The 24,337-nt window shown below is 39.8% G+C and overlaps 1 protein-coding gene across 4 annotated transcripts in view; it reads left to right on the forward strand.

The window, feature by feature from the left end:
- Nucleotides 1–24,337, forward strand: part of LOC113118734 (reelin) — a 108,926-nt gene that overhangs the window by 10,595 nt on the left and 73,994 nt on the right. For all 4 annotated transcript variants that reach the window (XM_026288141.1, XM_026288142.1, XM_026288138.1 and 1 more), the window contains exons 2-3: nucleotides 6,051–6,158; nucleotides 16,902–17,037. In XM_026288141.1, coding sequence (XP_026143926.1) covers nucleotides 6,051–6,158; nucleotides 16,902–17,037 — 244 coding nt within the window. The remainder of the gene's footprint in view (nucleotides 1–6,050; nucleotides 6,159–16,901; nucleotides 17,038–24,337) is intronic.

Here is a 24,337-nt window from a genome sequence, read left to right on the forward strand (position 1 = left end):
TGGTTAAGATACAAGAGCATCAGTGATGTCAGGTTCTGACCTGTTGACTACAGTCTACACACAAGCCGTAGCCAAGTTTTATAGATCCATGTGTGTACTTCCCAATGTGGACTATGAGGCATTAATGGTAAACATTACCACCGTTTTTGTTGGGGTTCTGGTTTGGGTTTTGTTCAGGCCAGTTCTTCCATTCCAGACTCAGTAAACCATTTCTTTCTTGTGCTAGTGAGTCACTAGTGCTAGTGCGCCTGGTCAGTACCTGGATGGGAGACCTCCTGAGAAAGCTAGTGCTGCTGGAAGAGTTGCTAGTGAGGCCAGCAGGGGGCGCTCACCCTGTGGTCTGTGTGGGTCCTAGCGCCCCAGTGTAGTGATGGGGACACTATACTGTCAACCAGCACCGTCCTTCGGGTGAGACGTTTAACTGAGGTCCTGACTCTCTGTGGTCATTAAAAATCCCAGGATGTCTTTCGAAAAGAGTAGAGGTGTGACCTCGGCATCCTGGCTCAATTCGCCCTTGACCTCCGACCATCATGGCCTCCTAACAATCCCCATATCCGCTGATTGGCTTCATCACTCTGTCTCCTCTCCACCAGTAAGCTGGTGTGTGTGTGTGTGTGTGTGTGTGTGTGTGTGGTGGGCGTTCTGGTGCACTATGGCTGCCGTCGCATCATCAGGTGGATGCTGCACACTGGTGGTGGATGAGGAGATACCCCCTGCCTATGTAGAGCGCTTTGAGTGCCTAGAAAAGCGCTATATAAATTTAATGAATTATTATTATTATTATTATTATTATTATTATTATTGTGAACAAGGGTATTGACATGCTCCACAAAGCCTGAAGCACATGTACTGTGTGTGTAAGATAAAAAAAAAAAAACAGGAAAAGCCTAACTAGAAGGGACTTTCCATCTACTTTTGGCCATATAGTGTATCAAGAGTTGAAGAAATGGAAAACAACCCTGAAAAATAAAAACACCATCACAAAATTTGTAATAGTCATATTGATTGTGTTTTACTTTCTGGAACTGTATTGGTTTTAATGGACACTGTAATAGACTCTGTGGGTCTCAATTGGTAACTGGTTACCTTCTGTTGGTGGCTTGTTAAAACCACTGAATCCTAATGGATTATTTCTCAAAACACACTACAGAAAACCATTTTTAAATAGTTTTAGTGGTTAAAAGTTGATGGTTTGTAATGTTTGTAATGCTATTTGTATTGGAAACCATTAGAACTTGATATTTCTATTGTTTTTTCACCAGGGAAGTTTGATGTCTGAATAAGTTGTTTACTTATTGCAAGCCATTTGATAACAAGCCTAACACTGGTCAGAGAGCCAATCAATGGTCTCCAGCTCAGTGCAGTTATCTTGGGTCAAACGGTCTGGGCAAATGTTGTTATTGTAGTTCTCATTAGTGTCACACGTGCAAGAATCCTGCTCTGTTTCAAGAGGGTTATTCACCAGATCGGACGTTGCACAATTTAAAACTGGTTTTCCATAAAACTGCTTGTTTTAAATGTTGTAAGTCTTCATCTTTCCTTATGGACTAACATGATCACCTCTGCCTTCTGTTTTGTTTGTACTCAGAGCAAATGTTCAGAGCAAATGTGAAGGGAGGTTAGCATCTATTAAGAGGTTAGGAGCATCATTAAAGAAGCTGTTGCTCAGGAAGTCGACCTGTTAATGTTTGTTAGAGCGATCGAGCGTGTTTGACAGCAACAGGCCCTCACAACAGCAGATGGCACGGCCAGCAGGGCAGAGAGGCGAGAGAGGGTTACGCAAGAGAATCATCACAGTTTGATAAGTCCTATCCAGCTGTCACTGACACACGTAAACTCATCACACATTCCACACCGATGCTGACTGATACGGAGAAGCCCGGTGTCTTCAACCGCAGGTCCCTGGTTGAGCAGGATTCGGCCTGAGAGGCAGGGAGATGGCTCTGAGACTGGCCCGGCCGGGGAACAGATGGACCGGGTCACTGCTGGTGGCCTCTCCACGCTTCCGGCTTCTCAAGGGCACACCATGCTTCCAGTGGGATGTCAAATGCTGCTCAGAAGGCCACGGGGTGATGTTTCTGTTATATTGCCTGTATCTTCTGACATACACAGAGGTAGAAGTGTAGCTCTGTAGTTGTGAGGCTGAGCCGTAATTTTCCTAACTGTGGAGGGGTCACAGTTGTGACAGGGTGGAATGACATTTATGTTTATGATGGACAGAATTGGGATCATACAGTGATTTCAGAATCACCGACGGGAACTCTATGTATGTATGTAATTGACATGATCATGTTTTGCTGAAGTGTTTTTCTTTAATTATTAATCGGATCTTTTTACTCCACAGACTGAACAAAATTAAGCATTGTTTGGTAATTGTTTGAGATAAATTGGTTTTATCGAACTGTGTGCTTAAATTTTACAGCTGATAATTTATTACATACAGTACCTGTCTATGATGAATTTGTTCCGACATATTTTATTGCCATTTTCTAAACTATGGTGAACTGTGATAATGTGAGAAGTGTTGAAGGGGTCTGAATAATTGTGCTCGACTGGGAGCAACTGTTGCAAACACATCAAGGTTTAATATTCATTGTACACACTGTCAGGCGTCGTTCCTCTGCCGTGCTGTTAACTAGGAGTGAGGTAATGCCCAGTCCTGCCAACTGCTCTCGCTTCACTCCTCTGCTCCTGCGTCTGGCGTCAGGGTGCCACCAGGTGCTGTTCAGATGACAGCAACACACATATAGAGCCATCCGTGTCTGAACCTGCTGAACCGCTTTCCAAAACGATTCAAGAAGCGTCACTCCTGCGCTTTGTCCCAATACGGCCCCCCCTCTTCTGTTTTTTATTCTTCTATAACAGAATACAGCCCCCTCTGTTAACGCCAGCGAGTCCAGGGATGGCTTCCAGGCCCAAGGTTTATCAATACTTAAACAGCAGCGTGGCAGTGTGTGTTGGTAATGAGGCGTACTACATCGCACCATCTATATTGCATGATGGGTCGGCTGGAACAGAGGAAGAGAGAGAGGGAGCGACTGGATGGACAAGACTTGATGGAAGAGATCAGTTTTGTGTCGATGTACCTGCCACATCTCCATCTCCCAGTGGCATGTCGTCTCTCTTTCTGCTAAAGAGAGTCAAATACTGCTCATCGGGAGAGTTTGAGTGTGTGCGGGTGTGGAGTGAATGTTAAGAGTTCTCATCAAAGCACAGCTTTGTGCGCATACAAACCCCCGCAGGTGAATACGTCTGTTTTTATGAGTTACTCAGGTTCTCCTCTTTTCTCCTCCCGCTTCTGCTCCTCTTTCAGATGGATTTCTGAATTATTTACGTCTTTCATTTTCATCGATCACTCTTTTTCCACGGGCCTCTCCAGACGTCCCTCCATCCCTGTTTTCGCCTTCCTCCACTGTGCTGTTTGTTGCTCATAATAACCTCTTGGCCCAATCGCTCGCATTGCACTCCCACCCGCCTCCGAACGCTTCTCCTGCATGAAAAGCTGTGTGCTCTTGAGGGAGCGATGCTTTGAGCCCGAGGTGCCTCGTGTGAGGAGAGCGAACGCTATTTGGGATCTGAATTTGTCAAGGTGCATGCGCATTTTCTTGACTTTTAAGGGATGAGTTCACTCAAAAATTACAATTCTGCCAATATTGTATTTGCATAAATCTTTGAAGTGCTTTTAAACTCCAAAAAGAATAGAAATACTATTAAAGCTCCTTAAATGCAGCTAGTACAACAATGTGCGCTATATTCAAATGCATTCTGAAACTGTACGACAGCTTTACATGAAGAAAAGACAGAAATTGTTGACAAAATCTGCTGATAAAATGTCCACAATGTATTTCTCTCATTGATATCATGACTTAATGTGAATGAACTGGATTTAAAGCCAAAACCCTGATCCGTACATACTGAGTTGCACTTGTTTAGGAAGCGAAGTAAAGAATAATGCAGTAAAAAAAGGATAAATGGAGAGCGAGAGGACTAGATATTACACTGGCAGTGAGAGGATGAATTATTGAAGCTGGCACCGGTGGAGAGAGGCAGGAACGAGGGATATGTTTTTAATCCAGAGTGTATCCACGTCTAGACGAACTACACACACTCTTACACACACATAGTGCTCACACCTCTCCCTTGAGTCCTCATAAAGAAAGAAATAGTGAGAGTCTCTAGTAATTTGTTTTTGTAAAATAATAATTAAACTAGAACTAATGTTATTAATAATAATGATTTTCTTTGTGTATTTCATGATATGTCTTCCTGGGATTTTGTCAAATAGTTGGTTAAACCAGCAGCCTGCTTTCAGAGCAGATCTCCTGTTGGATTTGAACCAGGTTTTTTCTAAAAAAAAAAATGGTTGTCTCAACAATGACCAGTCTATTCATGAAGTACACTGTCTTTAATTGAACAAAGAGCTTTTACTGCACTTTTACAGCGCATCTTCAACCGCACAAGCTCCACTCTTCTACCTAAAGTAATTCCAACATAACAGAAGATTCAGCACAAACACGTCTGCTCTTTTTTCATGTTGCTGAAAAACACACATAATTAATATAACACATAAACTCAACATTCTCTCTCTCAAGCCAAGGATATAAACACTCTGCCCAGTTTCAGCAATGCTACATTGTAATGCCAAAAGAACCAAAAGAGTGCAGTGAAATGAAGTTGCTGTTTTTTAATATGACTGCATGTGTCTTGATTATGTTTGCTGATGTTTAGTTTCTACAGACTCAGATGTCAAGGTAGTCTGTTTTCCACCTTTTCTCTCAGTCTCACACTCTTTTAAGATGTATTTTCTCACAGTGTTTAGTGACATCTTCACCATGCTAACATGTCTTTTTGATGGCTGCCTCCTGCACACACATCTGTTCTCTCTCAGCTCTTCGGGAGGATTCTGGGTTATTTTCCATTCAGTGTCTCCTGACCACAGCTGTGCCATCCTGTTGATTACTACATACATTCATTTTGTCTCATTTCTCAGTTTGTACAAATCTATGAGACACGCTTTGATTAATGCATGCGTTTACTAGAGAAGCGTATTTGTGCTTGTAATTAAAATTGCAATTAGCTGAGCAGTGAGTGATGGACTTGAGGAACCAAAGGAACCAATGTAAAATCATATTCTGTTTCCATTTGATGCTTTTGAGTTGGATTTACAGACCATTTGTGAGCATGATAGGTGGTGTATCGCAGATTAATGAGCCAATCATGAAATGGAAATTGCACCTGTTTTCTGTCACTCGCCCAATACTACAGGACCTCAGAGAGAGCACCATGAGCTCAGAGATGCATCCTCTTTCCAAACATCATCGGCTGTTGTTACATGTTGGACTGTGTACTTTAGAACAAATTCATTTTGTAATTTTTGATTAGTTTATTTTTTTTTCTGGCATCCGACCAGACTTTTAAAATAGAGACCTGAACCTGTACATATCCTGGGTTCTTGGGTCTCTAGTCCTCCATGTGGACCTCTAATTCAGATCTTGATTTTTGTGAAAGGCACTGCTTCCTTGACCTAATGTGGGTTTTATTTTTTATTTTTTTCCCAAAAGAAGAATAATGTTCAGATTCTGTAATTAATTTGTTCAGTGATTAGCCCAAATGATCATATTGATGATTTGAGTCTTGTTCTTTAGCAGCATCCAGTCCAAACGAGTCATCATTTGAATCTTTGAATCAATCCAAATAAGATCTACATTACTACTAACTTTGACGAGCGCTGCATTTCCCCAAAGCATCATAAGCTTGAGTACATCATAGACCCACTGAAACCAATGGAGCTACGATCAACTTCAGCTTACGAAGCTTTGGGGACGTACAGCCTTCTTCTTCTTCTTCCCATGCACCATGAGCATTTTCCCCTCAAACGATAACAAAGTAAACCTTTAAGATGGAAAATCCATTTAACTGTTTTCTTACTTTGAGTACCAAATAACTTTTCCAAAGGCCTCTCACAGTTAACTTTTGATGCATTTTTGTCAGATGTGATCGGTCAGTGGGTTCTGACCCTCTGTCTCCTCTCTCTCTCTGTGTGTCTGCAGTGACGATCTCCACCAGTACTTACTTCGATGGGCTGCTGGTCACCGGTCTCTACACCTCCACTTCTGTCCAGTCGTCTCCCATCCCTGCGTCTCCAGCCTTTGGCTTCGGTAAGTCTTGAATGAATCTAAAATTAGATTAACAGGGCAATCTAATTATATCAACGAATGCTCATAACCTGGGCTGAGTCCACACGTGTCTTCTGGGCAGACATTACTGGGTCTGGAGGAGAGTGAATGTACTGCACATCATGTGCTAGATAAGTGCAGAACTGATGGACTGGAGTATTGTTTGAGGCTTGTTTAATGATTCTGAGAAGCACTGATGTTCTCCTCTATGTGTATGGTATGAGAGCTTGTCTAATGAGCACATCATTGGCTTTTATATTCTTAAAAGTGGGTCTGAAAGATGTTGGAGGGGGTACAGAAGATCCAGATACATGCACATAATCCAGACCGAATGGTGAAGTCTGGAAATCAAACGTATATTGAGGATGTATTGTTCAACATGGGATATTACTGACACTGCAGTTCCACAGTATATATTTGAGGAACATTTGTATACTCGTTGAAGGATTTTGTTAGGGACCGATTATAATTTACAGTAAAATAATGAATAAAGATAGTGAAGACCTTGCTCTTTCTCAGTTATCAGAAATAAAATGTGTACTTCTTTTTATTTACACTGAGCTTTTCATTACAAAATCTGTTCAAAATCTCTCTTAGTGAGAACAGTGCACTAATACACCCAACATTCAGAACGAGAGTTTTGATGCTGCTTATGAAATTATGACATCAACTCATGAATATTAATTAGGTGATGTTGTTAGGTAACCTTCCTGGAACATCCGCCCCATGAAATCTATTAATATTCATAGGCAATGCATCAAGTGTAGTTGGTGACAATTCAGCCCAGTGTTCAAATTTCAGTCGGGCATAGAAAGGTCCTCTTGTAGTTTTTCATCATTAAATCTGTTTTTAACTCATCAGTACTGGCTGGTACGGGTCAGTGACGGACATCATATTCAGCAGCATATACATTCATTCAGTGGCAGGTTGATCATTAAGGTCCTAACACCATTATTAGCACATTTCATGTCCACGAGAGCCACTGAAATCACAAAAGACCCTGAACACAGAGGGGAGAAGTATTATTAAACAGTTATCCAGCATAAAAGTGTCTCATTCAGTAATCTTCCACAATCTCGTGCAAGCAGGCGTAAACTGCTCCTTTAGTATGTAAATTAAAACACTGACATTCGTTTCTATGCAAACACGCCCTTTCTATGTAAATTAGGCTCATTACAGATTGGGCTTTATTCATAAAATCCCATGCTATTAGTTCAGAGCGGTTAACATCGCACTATCACCACCAGACATGAAGGATTCAGTGCTCGTACCTTTGCTCAGTTTCACAGTTGAAATGCTGGATTTATGATGAGGACACAGCGACACTAACTTGGGACAAACGTTAAGAACAATAGAAAAACGGACACTGGAAGACTTGTTTAATCATTCTCAAAGGAAATGTAAATGATGTGTTTCTGAGATACATGTCAGTGTGCAGAGCTGGTAGATTACTTACAAATCGTAGTCCGCAATGATTACAGTTTACAGATTACACAGTGTAAACTAGTTAATAACTTAATCAACGTTACTTGTGTTAGGTGATGTATTCTGACCACTGTTTAGATTACTTTTCAATTACTTTTATCTAATTTGTTTTAAACGTATTATGAAATGTGCTATACTGATACAAACAAAGCAAAGTGAAAGAAGATAGAGACCTGTCCTTTTTCATTTCATTTCTTTTCTTTCTTTTTTTTACATTGCATCTCCAGGTAAAGGGATACTCCATCCCAGAATGAAAATGTTGTCATTAATCACTTACTCCGATGTCGTTCTGGGATTAGGGATCACTGCAGGATTGATGTGTTTCTGTGCACTGAAAAATGTGTTAAAATTAAAACAATACATTTTAATAAAGGTTCATTTATTACCAGTGAACATAAATGGTAACTTACTTACTGGATTAAATGGATCTTCACACACAAATTGATGCTAAATGTGAACAGTTTCAGACTGAATTACACGCTGCAGCTTCTGTGCCGGAAGTAGTTTCTTCCAGTCTCATTATCACTGTCTGTTCCCAAAGGGATCTGAAAGGGTGAATTTCGCACCCTGTGAAAAGAAACAAAAGAATAAAAAGAAATTATTAATGGAATGGATGAAGTGAAGGAGAAAAAATGGAGCACAGAGAGTGTTTGTGCAGCAGGAGTGGGTGCCATTTCCTGTATTTACTCGCTCTGCATTCATTTGCATGTTGCTTTATGCCATCATTCTTGGTTCACATTGTGTGTGTGTGTGTGCGTGTGTGTGTGTGATTGTGTGATTGTGTGTGTGTGTGTGTGTGTGTGTGTGCTCTCATGGGGTTGAAGAGCTGTCAGTCCCTGAGAGACTTCAAAAGCTCAGCAGCTCTGTGATCAGTCTGCTCTTTGACTCCTCTGACAGGCCCTCACACACACACACACACACACACACACACACACACACACACACACACACACACACACACTACTGCTCACCCAGTCATGAACATTTTACACATGCGCCACTGTAACTCAGTGCTGTAAAACACATACATATATGTAGACACTTATAGCCATTTGTGCTGCCGTTATCTGAAACATTCTGTAATTCATGAATTTCTTCAAGTAACACATAAAGTTAGGGCTCAGCTGGGAGGAGAGAAAAGTACTGTACATGTGCTGTATTTCTGCTCCAAAGTGTTTCATTGAACATTTTGTCAAACATGAGATAAATAACAGTTAGACTTCTTTTTCATTTTTTAGATAACATCAGTATTAACCTTTGGTCTAAAAGCATAGCAAAAGAAATGTTATGCTCAAACAGCAATATTACAGATTAACTTAAATTGAAAAAGTGAAAAAACATAATAGGACACCTTTAAATAGCAACTACCAGAAGTCTTTTAAATTTGGACGAAGCCAAAAACGTGAGAAAGCGTAGTTGGCTCAATTTCACACCTATCACAGTTAGGGTCTAAATTTGGTTAGAATTTGGCTAATTCCACTTTGGACCAATGCAGTCTGTGAATGATTTTAAATTAAATTACTCTATGTTTTAGACAAATTGAAGATGAATAAACATTATATAAGACAGACTGCCACTTGTCTTCTGAGAGTTATATATCTAATTCCACCTCCCTTTTTTTAATTGAGCTAGGGGTTCCAGGTTACTAATGAAGGAAATACGGTTTCCGGTTACTGTGCTAAAATTTTGGCAAATATTTTGCTGTCAACATTTAGCAATGAAATTGGCTGATATGAGCTGCATTCGGATACGTTTTAATCCTCCTTGTAGATGAGAGATATAATGCATGTTTCATAGTCTCTAGCAACGTCATAGACAGAAAGTAAAATAGGGGCAAAAAAAAAAACCTCTGGCCCAAATGTATTCCTAACTGGAATTCATGAATGTGTATATCCAATTATACTCCTCCCTGCAGTTGTCTCTATAAAAAGTAAAGTAATTGTGCAGTTTTGTGTTTCTGTCACTCAGTGTGTGCTCTTGCTGCAGATTCTCATGAAATCCATCATTTTAATATTGAGATAAAATACTAATGGCAGAACCTGATTTTACCAAGTGAGACATGTTCCTGTAACAACATTGTGATTAACCAATCAGATTTGAAGAACAAGTTTATAGATTTTGTGAAGTTTACGCTTACAATCACTGTTAGGTGCTTGTACATCAGTGTCATTCATCTATCATTGCCTCTGATTTTAGGGATCACTCATGGTTAAGGTTAGGTTTAGGTGTAGGGATATGGTCAAGACTAGATTTTTTGAGTAAAATGTTGTTCCAGGGTCAACAAAATATGTTGACCTAGGAACACATCTAACTCAGCAATATCAGGAAATGCAATACTAATGATATACTCAACAGGAATTTTTAAATCATTACCATTTCATATTTTAATTATCACTAAAAACAATTTTTCAAAGGAATACAGCAAATTTTCATAAGAATGTGTGAATGAATTCATGAAATGAATGTACCTGACCAAATTTGCATTCTGCAGAGTTTAGTTCCAACCGAGCGGCATCCGAGCGCTCTCTCTCGTGAGGCCAATAAGGAAGTGACTAAAACTGTAATTCATCGACTGGCCGCTAGAGGCTGGCTGCAGAAGAGAGTCAGTCCCATAGACTACCCATGTTAAAATGCCCAACTTTACAGCAGAAAAAAACGTTTACAGCCTGGTTCAAAAAATGATTTTGGTCTATATTGCCAATTTTGCCCTTCATGACAACTGTGAGAGGGGGTGAATTTTTTTAAAACTCATACGTTTATATTATATTAAGACTTAAAGTTCTGCATAATTAAGGGCGTGGTCACTTGAGTGACAGGTGGATTGCCGCTGCTGACAATGCCGTCGTGGGCATGACTTCAGCAATCAGCTCCCGCCTTTTTGCCCATTTTCGATTATCCGGGAGAGTCACGCGGTGACGCGCTGCCAAGATGGCAACGGCCCGCTCTGCACACTTTAGGCTTCAAAACCGAGGAGTCTATGGGTGACGTCACGGACACTACGTCCATATTTTTTTACAGTCTATGGTTCCAACCCTGCTGCAACACACAAACCATGTAGTTTTCAAATAAGACTAAATTACATGATTAGCTGGATCTGGGGTGTTTTATTAGGGTTTCATCTAAATTTTGCAGGGCTCTGGCCCTCCAGGACCTGAGGCCCTGTTCACATGAACATTATTTTTAAATAATATTTTGGACCCACTTTATATTAAGTGGCCTTAACTACTATGTACTTACATTTTAATTAATAATTTAGTACAATGTACTTATTGTGTACATACACGTTTTTACATTGTACTTATTAAAAAAAAACTACATGTAATTACATCTGTATTTAATTTATGTAATTACATTTATAATTACACTGTTGACCCATACTTTACACCTTAACCCACCCTTAAACTTACCCATACCTCCAACCCTCTCCCTAACTTTACCCCATCCCATCTCAATAGCAGCAAAAGTGTTTTACAATACAATATGAACACAATAAGTACATTGTACTTATTTTTTTGATGTAAGTACATAGTAGTTAAGGCCACCTAATATAAAGTGGGACCAATATTTTTGTAAATATAAAATTGTAAATTTTAGTGGGTGTTGATCCACATGCAATTGCTGCACCAGGTCACTGAAACTGAAAATTTTGGAAAATTTGAAGATTTTCAAAAACTCTGGTTGCAGTGAAGACCAAAAAAATATGAGCTTTTGGCTTTAGGGTTAGGGTTGGGGTTATCTCCACCTACTGGAAACTTTTCCAGGCTTCTGATTGGCCAACATGGCCTTACGGTTGAGATTATATCGCCACCTGTTGGTTTGGCATGCTCTTGACAGTGCATCATAGCCTGCATCTGTGTTTTCATACCCTGGTTTATGCAAATAAAAAGTGATGATGTTTATTGTTTGTTGATTTTAGATATAAAACTTGGTGAAATTATTTATGTTTCAGTACTTTTTCAACATGTCCTGCATTTTAACAATACCGTGATAATACAGATTACCTTGATAATTGTAATAATCCACTATAATCATGAGAAGTAATTTTCTTACCTCTATTTTCTTATCTCTAGAGGGATCTTTAGAAAGTGAATGTTCCAGTGCTCATGAAGAATTTAGTGATGGAGACAGTGATCTACTGAACTAGGATCTGATTGAGACACAGCCGCTGTTAGTCAGTATAGATCCAGACTTTCCATTCAACCCAGTGCACTGACAATAAACACAACACTCTTCCTCCTGTCTTGTTGTTTTTTTTTTTGTTGTTGTTGTGGTGTTGTGAAGACCTACATGTTTTTAAGGATGCACTTTCACTTTCTGATAAATTTTTAAAGTTCCTCTAAGGATAACATAAGAAGAGCCTTTGAGAAAGGCTGGAGGAATGAGGTGCACTTTCCCAAGCTTTAAATGGCTCGGTTGAAAGCAAAACATCCTTATGTTTCTGCTTCTAAAAGCTCATCCTTTGCGAGCTTCCCATCCCGTCATCCCATTTATATAAGGCATCCATGAGGGCACTAGTGACCCAAATGTTGTTGAAAAAAAAATATATAAATAAGTTTTTCACTTATTGGCAGACGCGAGGCGTTCTCCAGGCCTGGCCGTGTCCCACCTGTCTCAGCCGCTCGTGTCTCCGACACGTCTCCGCCAGCCACGCCGCTTCTGTTTGTTTGGGGCCTCCAAAAGAAATGTTGCATCGCGGTTGTCGCAAATTAGCACAAGTCAAGTCAGATTAATTAATTTCTAGCTCACATGATTAGCCCAGGAGTCACGTCAAATTAAACATCAAATTAGTGCTAATGCCTCCCAGGAGAGGCAAAAGAGCTTCAGCTGCGTCCGTGACAGAACAGGCCCTCTGGCGCCGCGGCAGACTTTTGACATTGCTTCTGTCTTTCATCTTTATTCTGATCGCGATTCCTTCTGAAAGTCACTGAAACGGCCGAAGCTGGAGTGAGTGGAACACAGTGGAAGACAAAAATCTGATAAAGAAGCATTGCCAGTGATGGATAGTTACAAGTAATCTGGATTACGTAATCAGATTCCTAAAAAAATAAGTACTTGTAGTTTGGTTAAATTACATTTTAAAATACTTGTAATCAGACTACAGTTACTTTTTTATTATGTACTTAATTACATATATTCACACAATCGTAATCAATTATTTCCTCCCCATTTCTTTTTCATCTTTTCAATTTTACTTTCTGAAATGCCTGCATGTCATCCAGGTAAACACAATATTTCATTTTTAGTAAGTGATTTATTTTAATTTGACATTTTTTTTTGACTTAATTAATTATTATCTTTTCATTAAACTCACAAACCCCTTGCAGTTAATTCATAAACCCCAGTCTGGGAAACCTTGACATAATGTAATGCTTAATTCACTTTATTTTGTTAATAAAGATGAATGGAATACATTTTATGATTTGGTTATATGGTACAATAATATCCTATAAATGGGTTATCTTAAAAGTAATCTAATTGTAATCAAAAAGTAGTCTGATTATGTAATGGATTGCATTTCTAACGACAATATTTGTCATGTAATTTGGAATCGGTACATGGACTACAATTTGTAAGCAATCTAACCAGCTCTGAGCATTGCAAAACAGTTTCTGAATTGACATGAATTTGGATGGACAGACAAAAGGTGAAAAGAGAAAGAGAGGACAGAAAGTGAGAGGAGATAAGTGAGGTTCAAATGAGACACGACAACCAAGAGCTTCGGAATATTTTTCTTGCGTCATCAATCAGAAGTGCAAGTATCCAAACAAGGCTCCACTCCTTTTGAAAAGCAACAAAGTTGAAAAATTTCCTGAATTAACCGTGTATAATGAGCTATTGATCTACACGCTTCACAACATCATTTTTGGTGCAAAGACAAATCATGATTGACCCAACACCGGCTGGGGTTATAGGTCGCACGTCCTGATTTTGCCAAGTCCGATGTGTTCCTAGGTCAACATATTTTGTTGACCCTGGAACAACATTTTACTCCAAAAATATATTCTTAACCACATCCCTACACCTAAACCTAACCTTAACCATGAGTAATCCCTAAAATCAGAGGAAATGATAGATGAATGACACTGATGTACAAGCACCAAACACTGATTTTAAGCATAAACTTCACAAAATCTATAAACTGGTTCTTCAAATCTGATTGGTTAATCACAATGTTGTTCCAGGGTCAACAACGATGTTGTCCCAGGAACATGTCTCACTTGGTAAAATCAGGTTAGGCTTATAGGTCATGGGTCAGAGTTCAGAGGTCTCCTGACAGCTTTAGTAGATGTTTGTGTAATGACAGTAATGATAACGATACTTGATCTCGAAGATCACGTTAGAGACTACACTATTGTCGTCAAACAGAATGATGTAGATTATTATTATTTGTTTTTCAGATTCACTGGGATCTGCTCCAGATGGCCAGCCCAACATTGAAAACACTTCACTAGTTTCTACAGTATTTCTATAGTATCACGGCTCACTGGGCAACTGGTGCAGATCCAAGTCCACAGTTCAACATTCAGAAAGTGAAAAGATCAGGAGCAAAGCAACGGCAGTGCAAAGGGCCTCAGCTGTAGTTCAGTGCATGTATGTAGCAGTGAATAAATATGATCTGTGATCACACACACACACACACACACACAGATCCTCCCAGGTGGCTGAATTGTCTTCTGGCCAATAATCCTCTCTGCATTGTGTCGGCCCCCACTCCCGCGGCCCCGGGCTCCTGCATCTCTGAGTCGGGCACACAGCTTCTTCCTGGCAACACAAAGAGCACTTCTGTCAGAGGCATGACAATGGCAGTGTAGGATGATTGGCAGATTATGAAATGGACCAATGGCAAAGCAAGGAAGGGTTGCCAAGTGATCCAGAAGCTTCTGGACCTCCAGTTTCTGACCCCGGGTCAGTTTCTCAGGGGAACAAAGTGACTTTTGGCCAGCGATTCCATATAATGCAACACTATATCAACGACGTCATGTTCTACGTATGTCTTTCTATAAGGCCTGAGAAGGCCAGACACGTCTAGATCTCACTAACCCACTCAGTCACATACTGTATGTTGAATTAATAAATATTCATACCCTGCTGTTGCATGATGGACGACGAGCCGGCTCTGAGCGTGTGGAAGATATACGCTGAGATTCAGAGAGACGGAGACGAGGCCGCATGGGTGGTGCAGGAGGATTCGGGATGGAGAGAAGAAAACCTCTTTATTTGAAGTGACACTTGATAGATGAGCAAACATCCTACAAACCTTCAGTTCAATAGACTGTCAACACTTCTACTGAAAACACTACATTTAATTACCGATAGGAACAAACACTTTCGTTCAGAGATCAATGCACGTTCACAAGTTTAGTTTTCACATATTAGAAAAAGTTGGTCAATTACTCATTACGTATTGCCAAAACCAAAGATTTTAGCTGCTATATGGCAACACTGAGGTTAACAGTAATGACTCAGACTGCTTTATTCTACTAATATGTGTCGAGTTGAAATTATGAATCTGCATTTTAATGAGCAGCAGTGAGCATCATGCGTGCCAGTCTGTGCCACCCCGTGCCCATCTGTTGTGCGCCAAATCATCTTACTCTCGTTTTAGAGGCCGTTTGGAGTGAAAATCTCAGACGAGGCTATCGAGCGGAGTGTGTACGTGAAGGCAGGGAAGTGGGAGGGCAGAAGACTTTATTCAGCTCGAGTGTGGGTGGCCGTGGGAGATCGCAGGTCGCTCGACTGCCATTAATCACGGCCGAAGGCTCTCTAGTTTTCTATCTGCATGTGAAAGGAAATGCACACATTGTTTAAGGCTTTGACTGGTGCCATTATTTCAGTCCTGTGAGAGAAGTTTACTCTAGACATCATAAATGAAAGGGAAACAATCAGTTTTCTCCTTGAGTGAGTGATGATATCGGCCCACTGGAGGCCTGTTAACACTGACATGAGATCATCCTCACTAAACACCAAGAACTGAAGAAATACAGACGTCCACAGTATCACTCGAGTTTTAATGCTATTAAATCAGGGGTGTTTTTCATGACTGTGGTTTGGGTCTGAAACAAATACAGAACAGAAATGTGACATTTTGGCAGCTATAATCAGCCACAGACATGTCCTGCCTGTTTTCTATCCTCTGTCTATTGTGACTTAAACCAACAGTTAGAAGTGCAATTTTAACTGAATGATGAGAATTAACAGACCATATTTTTTATGCAATAATGCAGTAACATTTATCATTTATCTGCACATATGAATGTGACCAGGCTTTCGAAACAGATGCAGGAGAACTGGAGGTGCATCATCTCGCTCTCCAAACAAACACTCGCCTGTCGCACAAGAAAAACTCTGTGACGGAGGAGACTGCTAAAGATTTGGTATTAGGATAGTACTCTGGCCTGGTTTTTAAGTATCTTCCTGTAGCAGACTGTTAATATGTATATTGTGCACGTCATGTGTAATGTCTCTTATGTGTGTGTATGTGTGTTGTTTACTCTTCATGATCTTGTTAAGTGCCCCTAGGTGACAAAGAAAGAGTTTGGGATTGGAAATTGAAATATTGTGATGTTCTGGAATCACAGCCAGCTTCAGCTTTGTTTGAATACTGTATGAATACTTATGGCATTTCTATCACCAGCTTTGACGTGATTGTTGTGTGTCATGTTAAGAGTAACACAAAAGATGACTTGAAATCCAATTTGAGCATCCAGTTCCCAGACTGCGATACATCTGTAAAATCTGATTCAGATCAAAGTTTTAAACCATTTCCAAATGTGGTGTGAGTCAGATTTGAAGGTTCTGTTCAGACTTTTAGAAACCCATCTGGATAATAACTGGTTATGTAAAATATCTCAATTTTGCCCTCAAAAAGATGGTGATATCCAGAATCCTTGACCTTGTGGGGTCATTTTTTTGTTTGTTTTGCTCCCCAAGAGGAATACAGCTTATAAACCATACAGAATGAAGTGTTTAGAGAATGTAAACAGTAGGTTTGTACAGTAGAAACACAAGTACGCCAATGGAATGAACCCATAAAACATGGAAACCCAGCATGTGTGTGTGTATTTCTTTTAAATAATAATTTAAAAAATAAATAAAAAATAATTCTTCATTCAAAACTCTGCTGGGTGAAACAGTTAATTTCCACTACATTTCCTCATGACCTCTTGCTTCCATATATAAATATAAATGGCTTGTATTGTGTTTTGTTGGTTTTATCTGACATGTCAAACTGTTTGGCAGGGGTGATGTCAGACAGACCGTTCGGGACTCAGTTTGTGTGCAGCGTGGTGGCGTCTCATGTCAGTCACCTGCCCTCCACCAGCCTCAGCTTCATCTGGATCGCTCCTCCACCCGGCACCGGCTGCATCAACTTCATGTGAGTCACGCATCCAACATACACAGCTCATGCAAACCACACCATTCTATTTCAGGAACGAGGAACAACTCACAAAAATCTGACATCATGAGGCAGTTTTCCACGAGTGAGTGAATCCTGAGGCTCACCTGAGAGATCGCTGTGTTTGCATAAAACATACCTGGCTCGCTTCCAGAAACCAAACCCTTCTCTGATGTAGGTTTGCAATAAACATGCATGCAGACAACAGAAGTTCAGACCTTAAAAAAGAAGAAAAAGTAAAGATCTGCTGAGAAGAGCTTTTCCTCCTCACTCTTCCAATTCTGAGAGCAGAATCAAGAAAGAGGTTAGCAAACATGATCCGGTGGGAATATTCCTGCTTCACATGTTATCAGAAGGATCATTTTCCTAGTCAGAAATTGGATGTGAACAGCTTCTCAAGTTACTTTTAAGACAAGGAAACCTTGAGATCATTTTGATGCAAGTTTCCTCGTTGGACGGCCATGATGATGCCAGAGGAGAGTGTTATTGCTGTAGTGACTCTATTAGTTTGCACCTTAAAACATTAATTGTACTTTTACATATTATATATAAGAAGACTTTAAATGCATATTGTATTTTACACAACATAAACTGCATTTATTTAAACTTCCAGAATCATCAGACTGCTGTATTTATTCAAAATCTGTAGGATACTAACAATATATCTTCAATGCAATTGGACTTTTATAAGATTTTCTCAACAAATACGCAAGATTGAACCTGCTGACTGCATGATTCCTGTACTTTCTAACAACACACCTGAACATGAAAAGAATATGTGCAGGATTTAGTGCACTAGGAAAAGTGCACTCAGTATAATGACAGATGCTGAGAGATGGCTTGTTTTGTTCAAAGCACTCAGCGCTTCACGTCCGTTTGTGCAGATTTATAAATACATCCGATCTCAAGGATAAATATGGCGATTTGCCAGCTCACATGGAGGTGAACAATCATTGCTAACAGCGGTGAGGTGTATGTCTGTGGTTTACGAGAGTGCCTCAGTTACGCTGCTCTTCTGACACAAACCCCTGAGAGCAGACGCTCATTTACAGTTTCTCTTGATTGCTAACACACAATTCATGAAACAGTTCATCATTTCCCACAACTATAAACACAATCTCAAAACCAACTTGTGCAAACTTCAAATTTCCAGGTCAAAGTCAAACATTTTAGTCAAAAACATATTTTCTTGTCAGAATTTAATCTTTGGCCTCAGATGACGTACAAACCTGTCAGATACACTGACTGGAGAACACTAGAGAGATCAGTTCAAAACTGTTACAAAAACCTCCTTTAGGAAACAGAGGATATTTTGTAGTCAGTGTCTGTTACAGTATATGACAGAAATAGAGCGGTGCAGAGACAGTAAAATTCAGCAATAAGCTGTCAGAAAGTTTACTTTCACTACACTACTGTAAAGAGATATTACAGTAGATGAAAACACTAGAAGAGAAGAGTTCGAAAACAAACTTTACTGTCAGTTACTGTACAGCAATAAACAAATTCAGCATCCTCTGCTCAGCGCTTTGAGAGTTTATGTCGTGCGGACAGAGAGCAACATTTCTGAGCGTTCAAGGCTGAAGTTCAGCCCTCAGTCGTGACCCTGCCATGAAAGCATGATGGGAAAAACGCCGCTGCCTCTGAGACGAGGAGTGTTTAGGCATTTCTGTTATTACGATTAATTGTGGTGGAATGGAGTCCGGGCTGTTTGTGATGGACCATCTGTTCAGGGCAGCCTGTGTTTCTGGAACATACACAACAGCTATGTTCTCTGTGCTTATTGTTATTTTACTTTCCTGGAAAGAGTCAATCATATAAAGTGTCTTTAGTTAAATAAGCCAATGGTAGATGTGAGTGAACTGATAAAATGACCGGCTGAAAAAGTCACCTTTGTTTATAAAGCACTTTTAACCAAGCAGATTGTGTCAAAGCAACTGAACAGCATTTAATAGGAAAATAGTGTCAATATTGCAAAAAGGCATCATCATCCAGCTCAGTTCAGTTAGCGTAAAGAAGTGAATAATGACACAGAGACAGTTTGAACAAATCAAACACAGAGAGAGTTTCCATTCGAGAGAGGGAGAGAGAGAGAGAGAGAGAGAGAGAGAGAGAGACAGAGAGAGAGAGAGAGAGAGAGAGAGAGACAGAGAGAGAGACTAAAAACTAACTAGAAAACTAAAAATGGTACACCTCTGGCTTGGCTTTCAGCTGAAATTGCAGTTAGTTGTGTAATTATTATTCAATTTCATAGTAAATATTTTGCTAAGATATTATATTTCGATACAGTTCCTGCAGAAATGGACAGTTTGCCATCGTTCTGATTAGAATATGCTTTTAGTCATTTTGAAAGCAGTGTGTTGAAAACGTATAGTGTTTTGCAGATTGTGGAGTATGAATGACAAAGATGTCCATGGTTTTTGAGAAATGTGGTCATTGAGTGCATTTTGTCTGAAAGCAATAAATAATGATTCACATTTAGTTAAGCATAGACTTCTGTTTCACTGAATGTGTGAACAGTTTCATAAACTGGCTTCAGTACTGAGCAATGCTTGCTGGGAATTTTAAACACACACACACACACACACACACACACACATATATATATATAAACCGAACTGTTCTTCTGCACAGTTTGAGTGTCAGCTTTCAGAAAGATTCTGTGTGTGAACAGGATCTGGATGTCTCTTCAGGTTGGGCAGCATTTTTTAAATGAGATAAGGTGTTTGGAACATTAATAATAAAAAAAAAACCCTGCTAAAGCCTGATGAGCTGCAGCCAGTGATGAACAGTTACTGCTTACACACAGAATCTTTCCTGGTCACACAGTTTCTGAAAGCTGTCACTCAAACAGCAGAAGTACACACCAAATCTACAGAACCATACACTAATAAACAGCCTTTGACTCTTTTGAACGCAGTGCTTCATTTTGCAGGAGATGTGAGGCATTTTTGATAAAAAGAGTTAGGTTTAGGGTTAGGGTTAGGTTATAAACCCTAACCCTAATCTTAAGAGTTTTGAAAATGCATGTAAGTAGTAAAAGAACGACGACAACAACAACAAGAAAACAGTTCTTCGGTCTGCAGGGTGTGTGTGTGTGTGTGTGTGTGTGTCTGTGTGTGTGTGTCTGTGTGTGTGTGTGTACTTGTGCATGTGTGTGTCTGTGTGTGTGTGTGTGTACTTGTGCATGTGTGTGTGTGTCTGTGTGTGTGTGTGTGTGTGTGTGTGTGTGTGTACTTGTGCATGTGTGTGTCTGTGTGTGTGTGTGTGTGTGTGTGTGTGTGTACTTGTGCATGTGTGTGTCTGTGTGTGTGTGTGTGTGTGTGTGTGTGTGTGTACTTGTGCATGTGTGTGTGTGTGTGTGTGTGTGTGTGTGTACTTGTGCATGTGTGTGTCTGTGTGTGTGTGTGTGTGTGTGTGTGTACTTGTGCATGTGTGTGTCTGTGTGTGTGTGTGTGTGTGTGTGTGTACTTGTGCATGTGTGTGTGTGTGTGTGTGTGTGTGTGTGCATGTGTGTGTGTGTGTGTGTATTGGTTGTTTGGATGGAGGTTTGCATCTGTTGTTGGGCCGGTCCGCTGGAGACTGAAGAGTGAATAAAGCAGATCTGAGTTGATCTACTGAATGAACTCTGTTTCCAGAATAACGCACTGACTCTCATGCTATCTTCAGAGAGTGAGGTCACAGTCACACACTACAGTTCCTTCAGATGCCAGATGATGTCAGACTGCCTTGATGCTCTTGTTGTGTAATTAGCTCCTAACTGTTGTCAAGGTGATATCATTTTCACCTTTACTTAAATGACTCGCAGTGACCCAGTATAATGAGCAGGTAATTTGCCAACAGCTCCCTGGAAGCCTCCTCTAAACGCTCATTAAATCTGAATGTGCCGAGGGCTCTCAACAACAAACGCTTCCTCGCTCTCTATTCATTCCACAACACACCGTAATTTGATCAACGCAGACGATTAGACTCACGTCTTTCAGACAAAATAAGATAAGAGGAGAGAAAAGCAGGCTAAATATTGTTTTGCCTTGTGCTGATTGATTACTCGTCAGCCGTCGCAGCTGGCACCCAACAAAAGAGATCAATCTGCCAATTAAACCTTTATTTTAAAGACTAAATCCAAATGTGCAAAATGAGCGTGTGGAACAGGCGATGACACGGGGTGTAATTCCTGTTATTACTCATGATTAGAGAGCGGTGCGATGTTGTGCTGTTAGAGGCTGAGTTTGAGCTCTCAGCAGCAGAAGACTGTGATCGTCAGGGTTTGAGAGGTTTAGCTGATCTGTGTGTACCCACAGAAGAATGACATTCAGAATAACAACCTTTTCAGAGGCTTCTAGCAGCGCTGACTGACATGTGTGTGTGTGTGTGTGTGTATGTTTGTGTTTATGCCACATTGTAAGGACCAAATGTCTCCACAAGGATAGTAAAACCTGACATTTTTGACATTGTGGAGACTGTCCATGGGTCCCCACGAGGGAAAAAATAAATAAAATAGTAAATGATATGATATCTGAAAGTTTAAGAATGCTAACATGTTTTCTGTAAGGGGTAGGGTTAGGGTTGGGGATAGAAAATATTGTTTGGTCAGTCTAAATAGAAGTGATAGAAGTCTATGGAAAGTCCCCAAAATTCACTAAAACAAGCGTGCTCGTGTGTGTGTGTGTGTGTGTGTGTGTGTGTGTGTGTGAGTGTGTGTGTGTTACAGCTTCAAAACATACTTAAGACAGTGTGAATGTGCACAGATGAAAGTACAATGTTATACCTTTAAGTCATAACTGAGTAATAATATTGGAATTAAAAACAAAGTCATTTCAGGTTGCTAAATTGCAGGGTTTAAAAAAAAATAATAATTCCTTTAAATTGTGTCCCTCTCATTGTTCTTCTCTTTTGCGCTCTTTCTCTTCTCATTACCCTAACTCCAAATCTTCCTGATATAAGTTACTGTAGGAATATGCACTGGAACAGACGAATGCTGTCGCTAACAGAACAAGCTCAATAATGTGATCATCCATGGCTAATCAAACAGACCTAACCTGTAAATTAGCGATCGGTCTAGTAGGTGTAACTGTACGTCATGCTGCAAGTCTTCAGACAGAAGATCATGTGAGAATCGATGGTAATGCAATCAGAGAAACACGTTTAGTCTGGACTGAGGGATTCAGTTCTTGAGCTGTTATTGTGCGCTGGAGAATCTTTTCTCTCTGTATCTGTCTTCTTCACCGAAGCATGATGTCCTCAGAGCTCATCGTGACACAGCCAGCTCTCCATCTGTGAGAGAAGCACACAAACTGAATAAGATCACTCAAATCAGATCAGTCAGATGTTCTTAAGGTTGGTTTCAGTTTTGTACATGAAGTTATGTGCCTTTTGAAACCAAAGTCAAATGATCTTTAATGATCACAGATGGAAATGATGTCCATAGCTGAAGCCTTGAACACACTCCAAAAGCTGTGTTAAACATTCATCTCCAGAGTTTCACAGTATTTCACAGTGGAAGCTGCTTACAATACAATAAGCAAGATTGTTTTAAATGTATTATGCCAGACCAAACAAATATGAAAATAACTACACATATTTTTATCTTCCTTGACACCAGACTTTGTGTGAGTAAGAGCATTAAACATATTAAATGAAGCACATTACTGTGTTTTCCTCTAATGTTGCTATATTAGCGAACAAGCCGTCTGGGACTCGTTTCATAAATATTGAAGTGCTTTGCTCCAACGTAACCTCCTGCTCTTCATTATGCTCAATGTTTTATTCATAAATCCCATTTCCAAATTTGTCTTAACCAAGCCCTGAAAGATGAATGTGATTTTGTTTTTTTGTTTTAGTTTTTTTCTTCCACATCTCTCCCTCTCTCCCTTTTGCAGTTAGTTATTTATTCATGAGATGTGGTTTTGTTATTCATGAGAGCAGAAGCATGAACGTCTCACAAGCATAAATGCTTTCGGTGTCAGAGACTGAATCTGAAACAACAGTCCATCAAAACTACTTCTGCTGACCTCATGCCAAAATATCCTTTCTTAAACAATATTTCATAGTAAATTAAAACAATGCAATATCTATAAGCACTTCATGTTCCTATTTAGAGTTTAAGTGATTCTGCAAACGCTGATTAGCTTGTTCTAGTGTTTGGTTTGAGTTCGTTCTAAACTCGGGACACTGCTAAGAACCTGCGATGAGTTTGTTTTTGAATGTATATTAATGTGTTTGGTGGGAGTGTTTGTAAGGTGGTCATCTGGCAGGTTTTAGGTTGGTCTGGTTTGGAAAGGCTATGTCCATCTACCGGTGCAGGCTTGAGTAGGAAAGGAAAGGAAAGGAAAGGAAAGGAGGCCAAGTGTGCTGTCTCATACTTATCCAAATGGGTACACAGAGCAGTAAGTAGTGTACGCACACACACACACACACAAACACAAACACACACACACACACACCTAGAGCAGTTGGGGGTTCAATTCTTGCTCAAGGGTCTCACCTTATTGGTAATATTAAGGTTGGAAGAGAGCACAGATCATCCCTGCCAGACCTGAGATTCGACCCACAACCGATTCTCTAACATTACACCATTGACTGTCCCAAAAAATAAGTATGTAATCAATACATGTTAATGTTCTATTCAAGTTAATATTAAGTGATCCATATTTTAGACAGAATATTCAAGATTCAAGATTCAAGGTGGTGCTTTCCTAATGATTCAGTTCTTCTGAATAAATCAAGTGAGTCATTCATAAAGAGAGATGGTAAATTTTAAACTGCATACTAGTATACTACTCTTACTGTTTATCTTTATATGTCAGAAATTTCAAGAGTAGTATGCTAGTATGTGGCTCACAAATCAAACCACTTGTTCATTCCCGAAGGAATCAGCCATGAATGCATCGGTTGAATTAGTAAATGAATGATTCACTTATTAAGACAGTGATTTTGCCACCCGTTGGTTTAAGTATAGGTATTACTTTCATTGCATTTTAGATTAGAGTTTTAAACGTAAATAGATTGAATAGAACAGTGTAAATGCAGTGTAAATGCATTCATGTCATCTCTGAGCTGAATTACACTTTCTGTGTAAATACATCTAAATGCCACTTCAGGAGCAGCATCAGTGCCACTTCTGCAGTGAAGAGATGGATTTTGTTGTTATCAATTTAATTTGATTGGTATCAGCCTTTTTATTTACATTTACATACATTTACATTTATTTAACATTACATTCATTTAACAGACGCTTTTATCCAAAGTGACTTACAAATGGTGAATACATCAAGTGAAGGTT

Source organism: Carassius auratus, chromosome 18, assembly GCF_003368295.1.
Source record: "Carassius auratus strain Wakin chromosome 18, ASM336829v1, whole genome shotgun sequence".
NCBI lineage: Eukaryota > Metazoa > Chordata > Actinopteri > Cypriniformes > Cyprinidae > Carassius > Carassius auratus.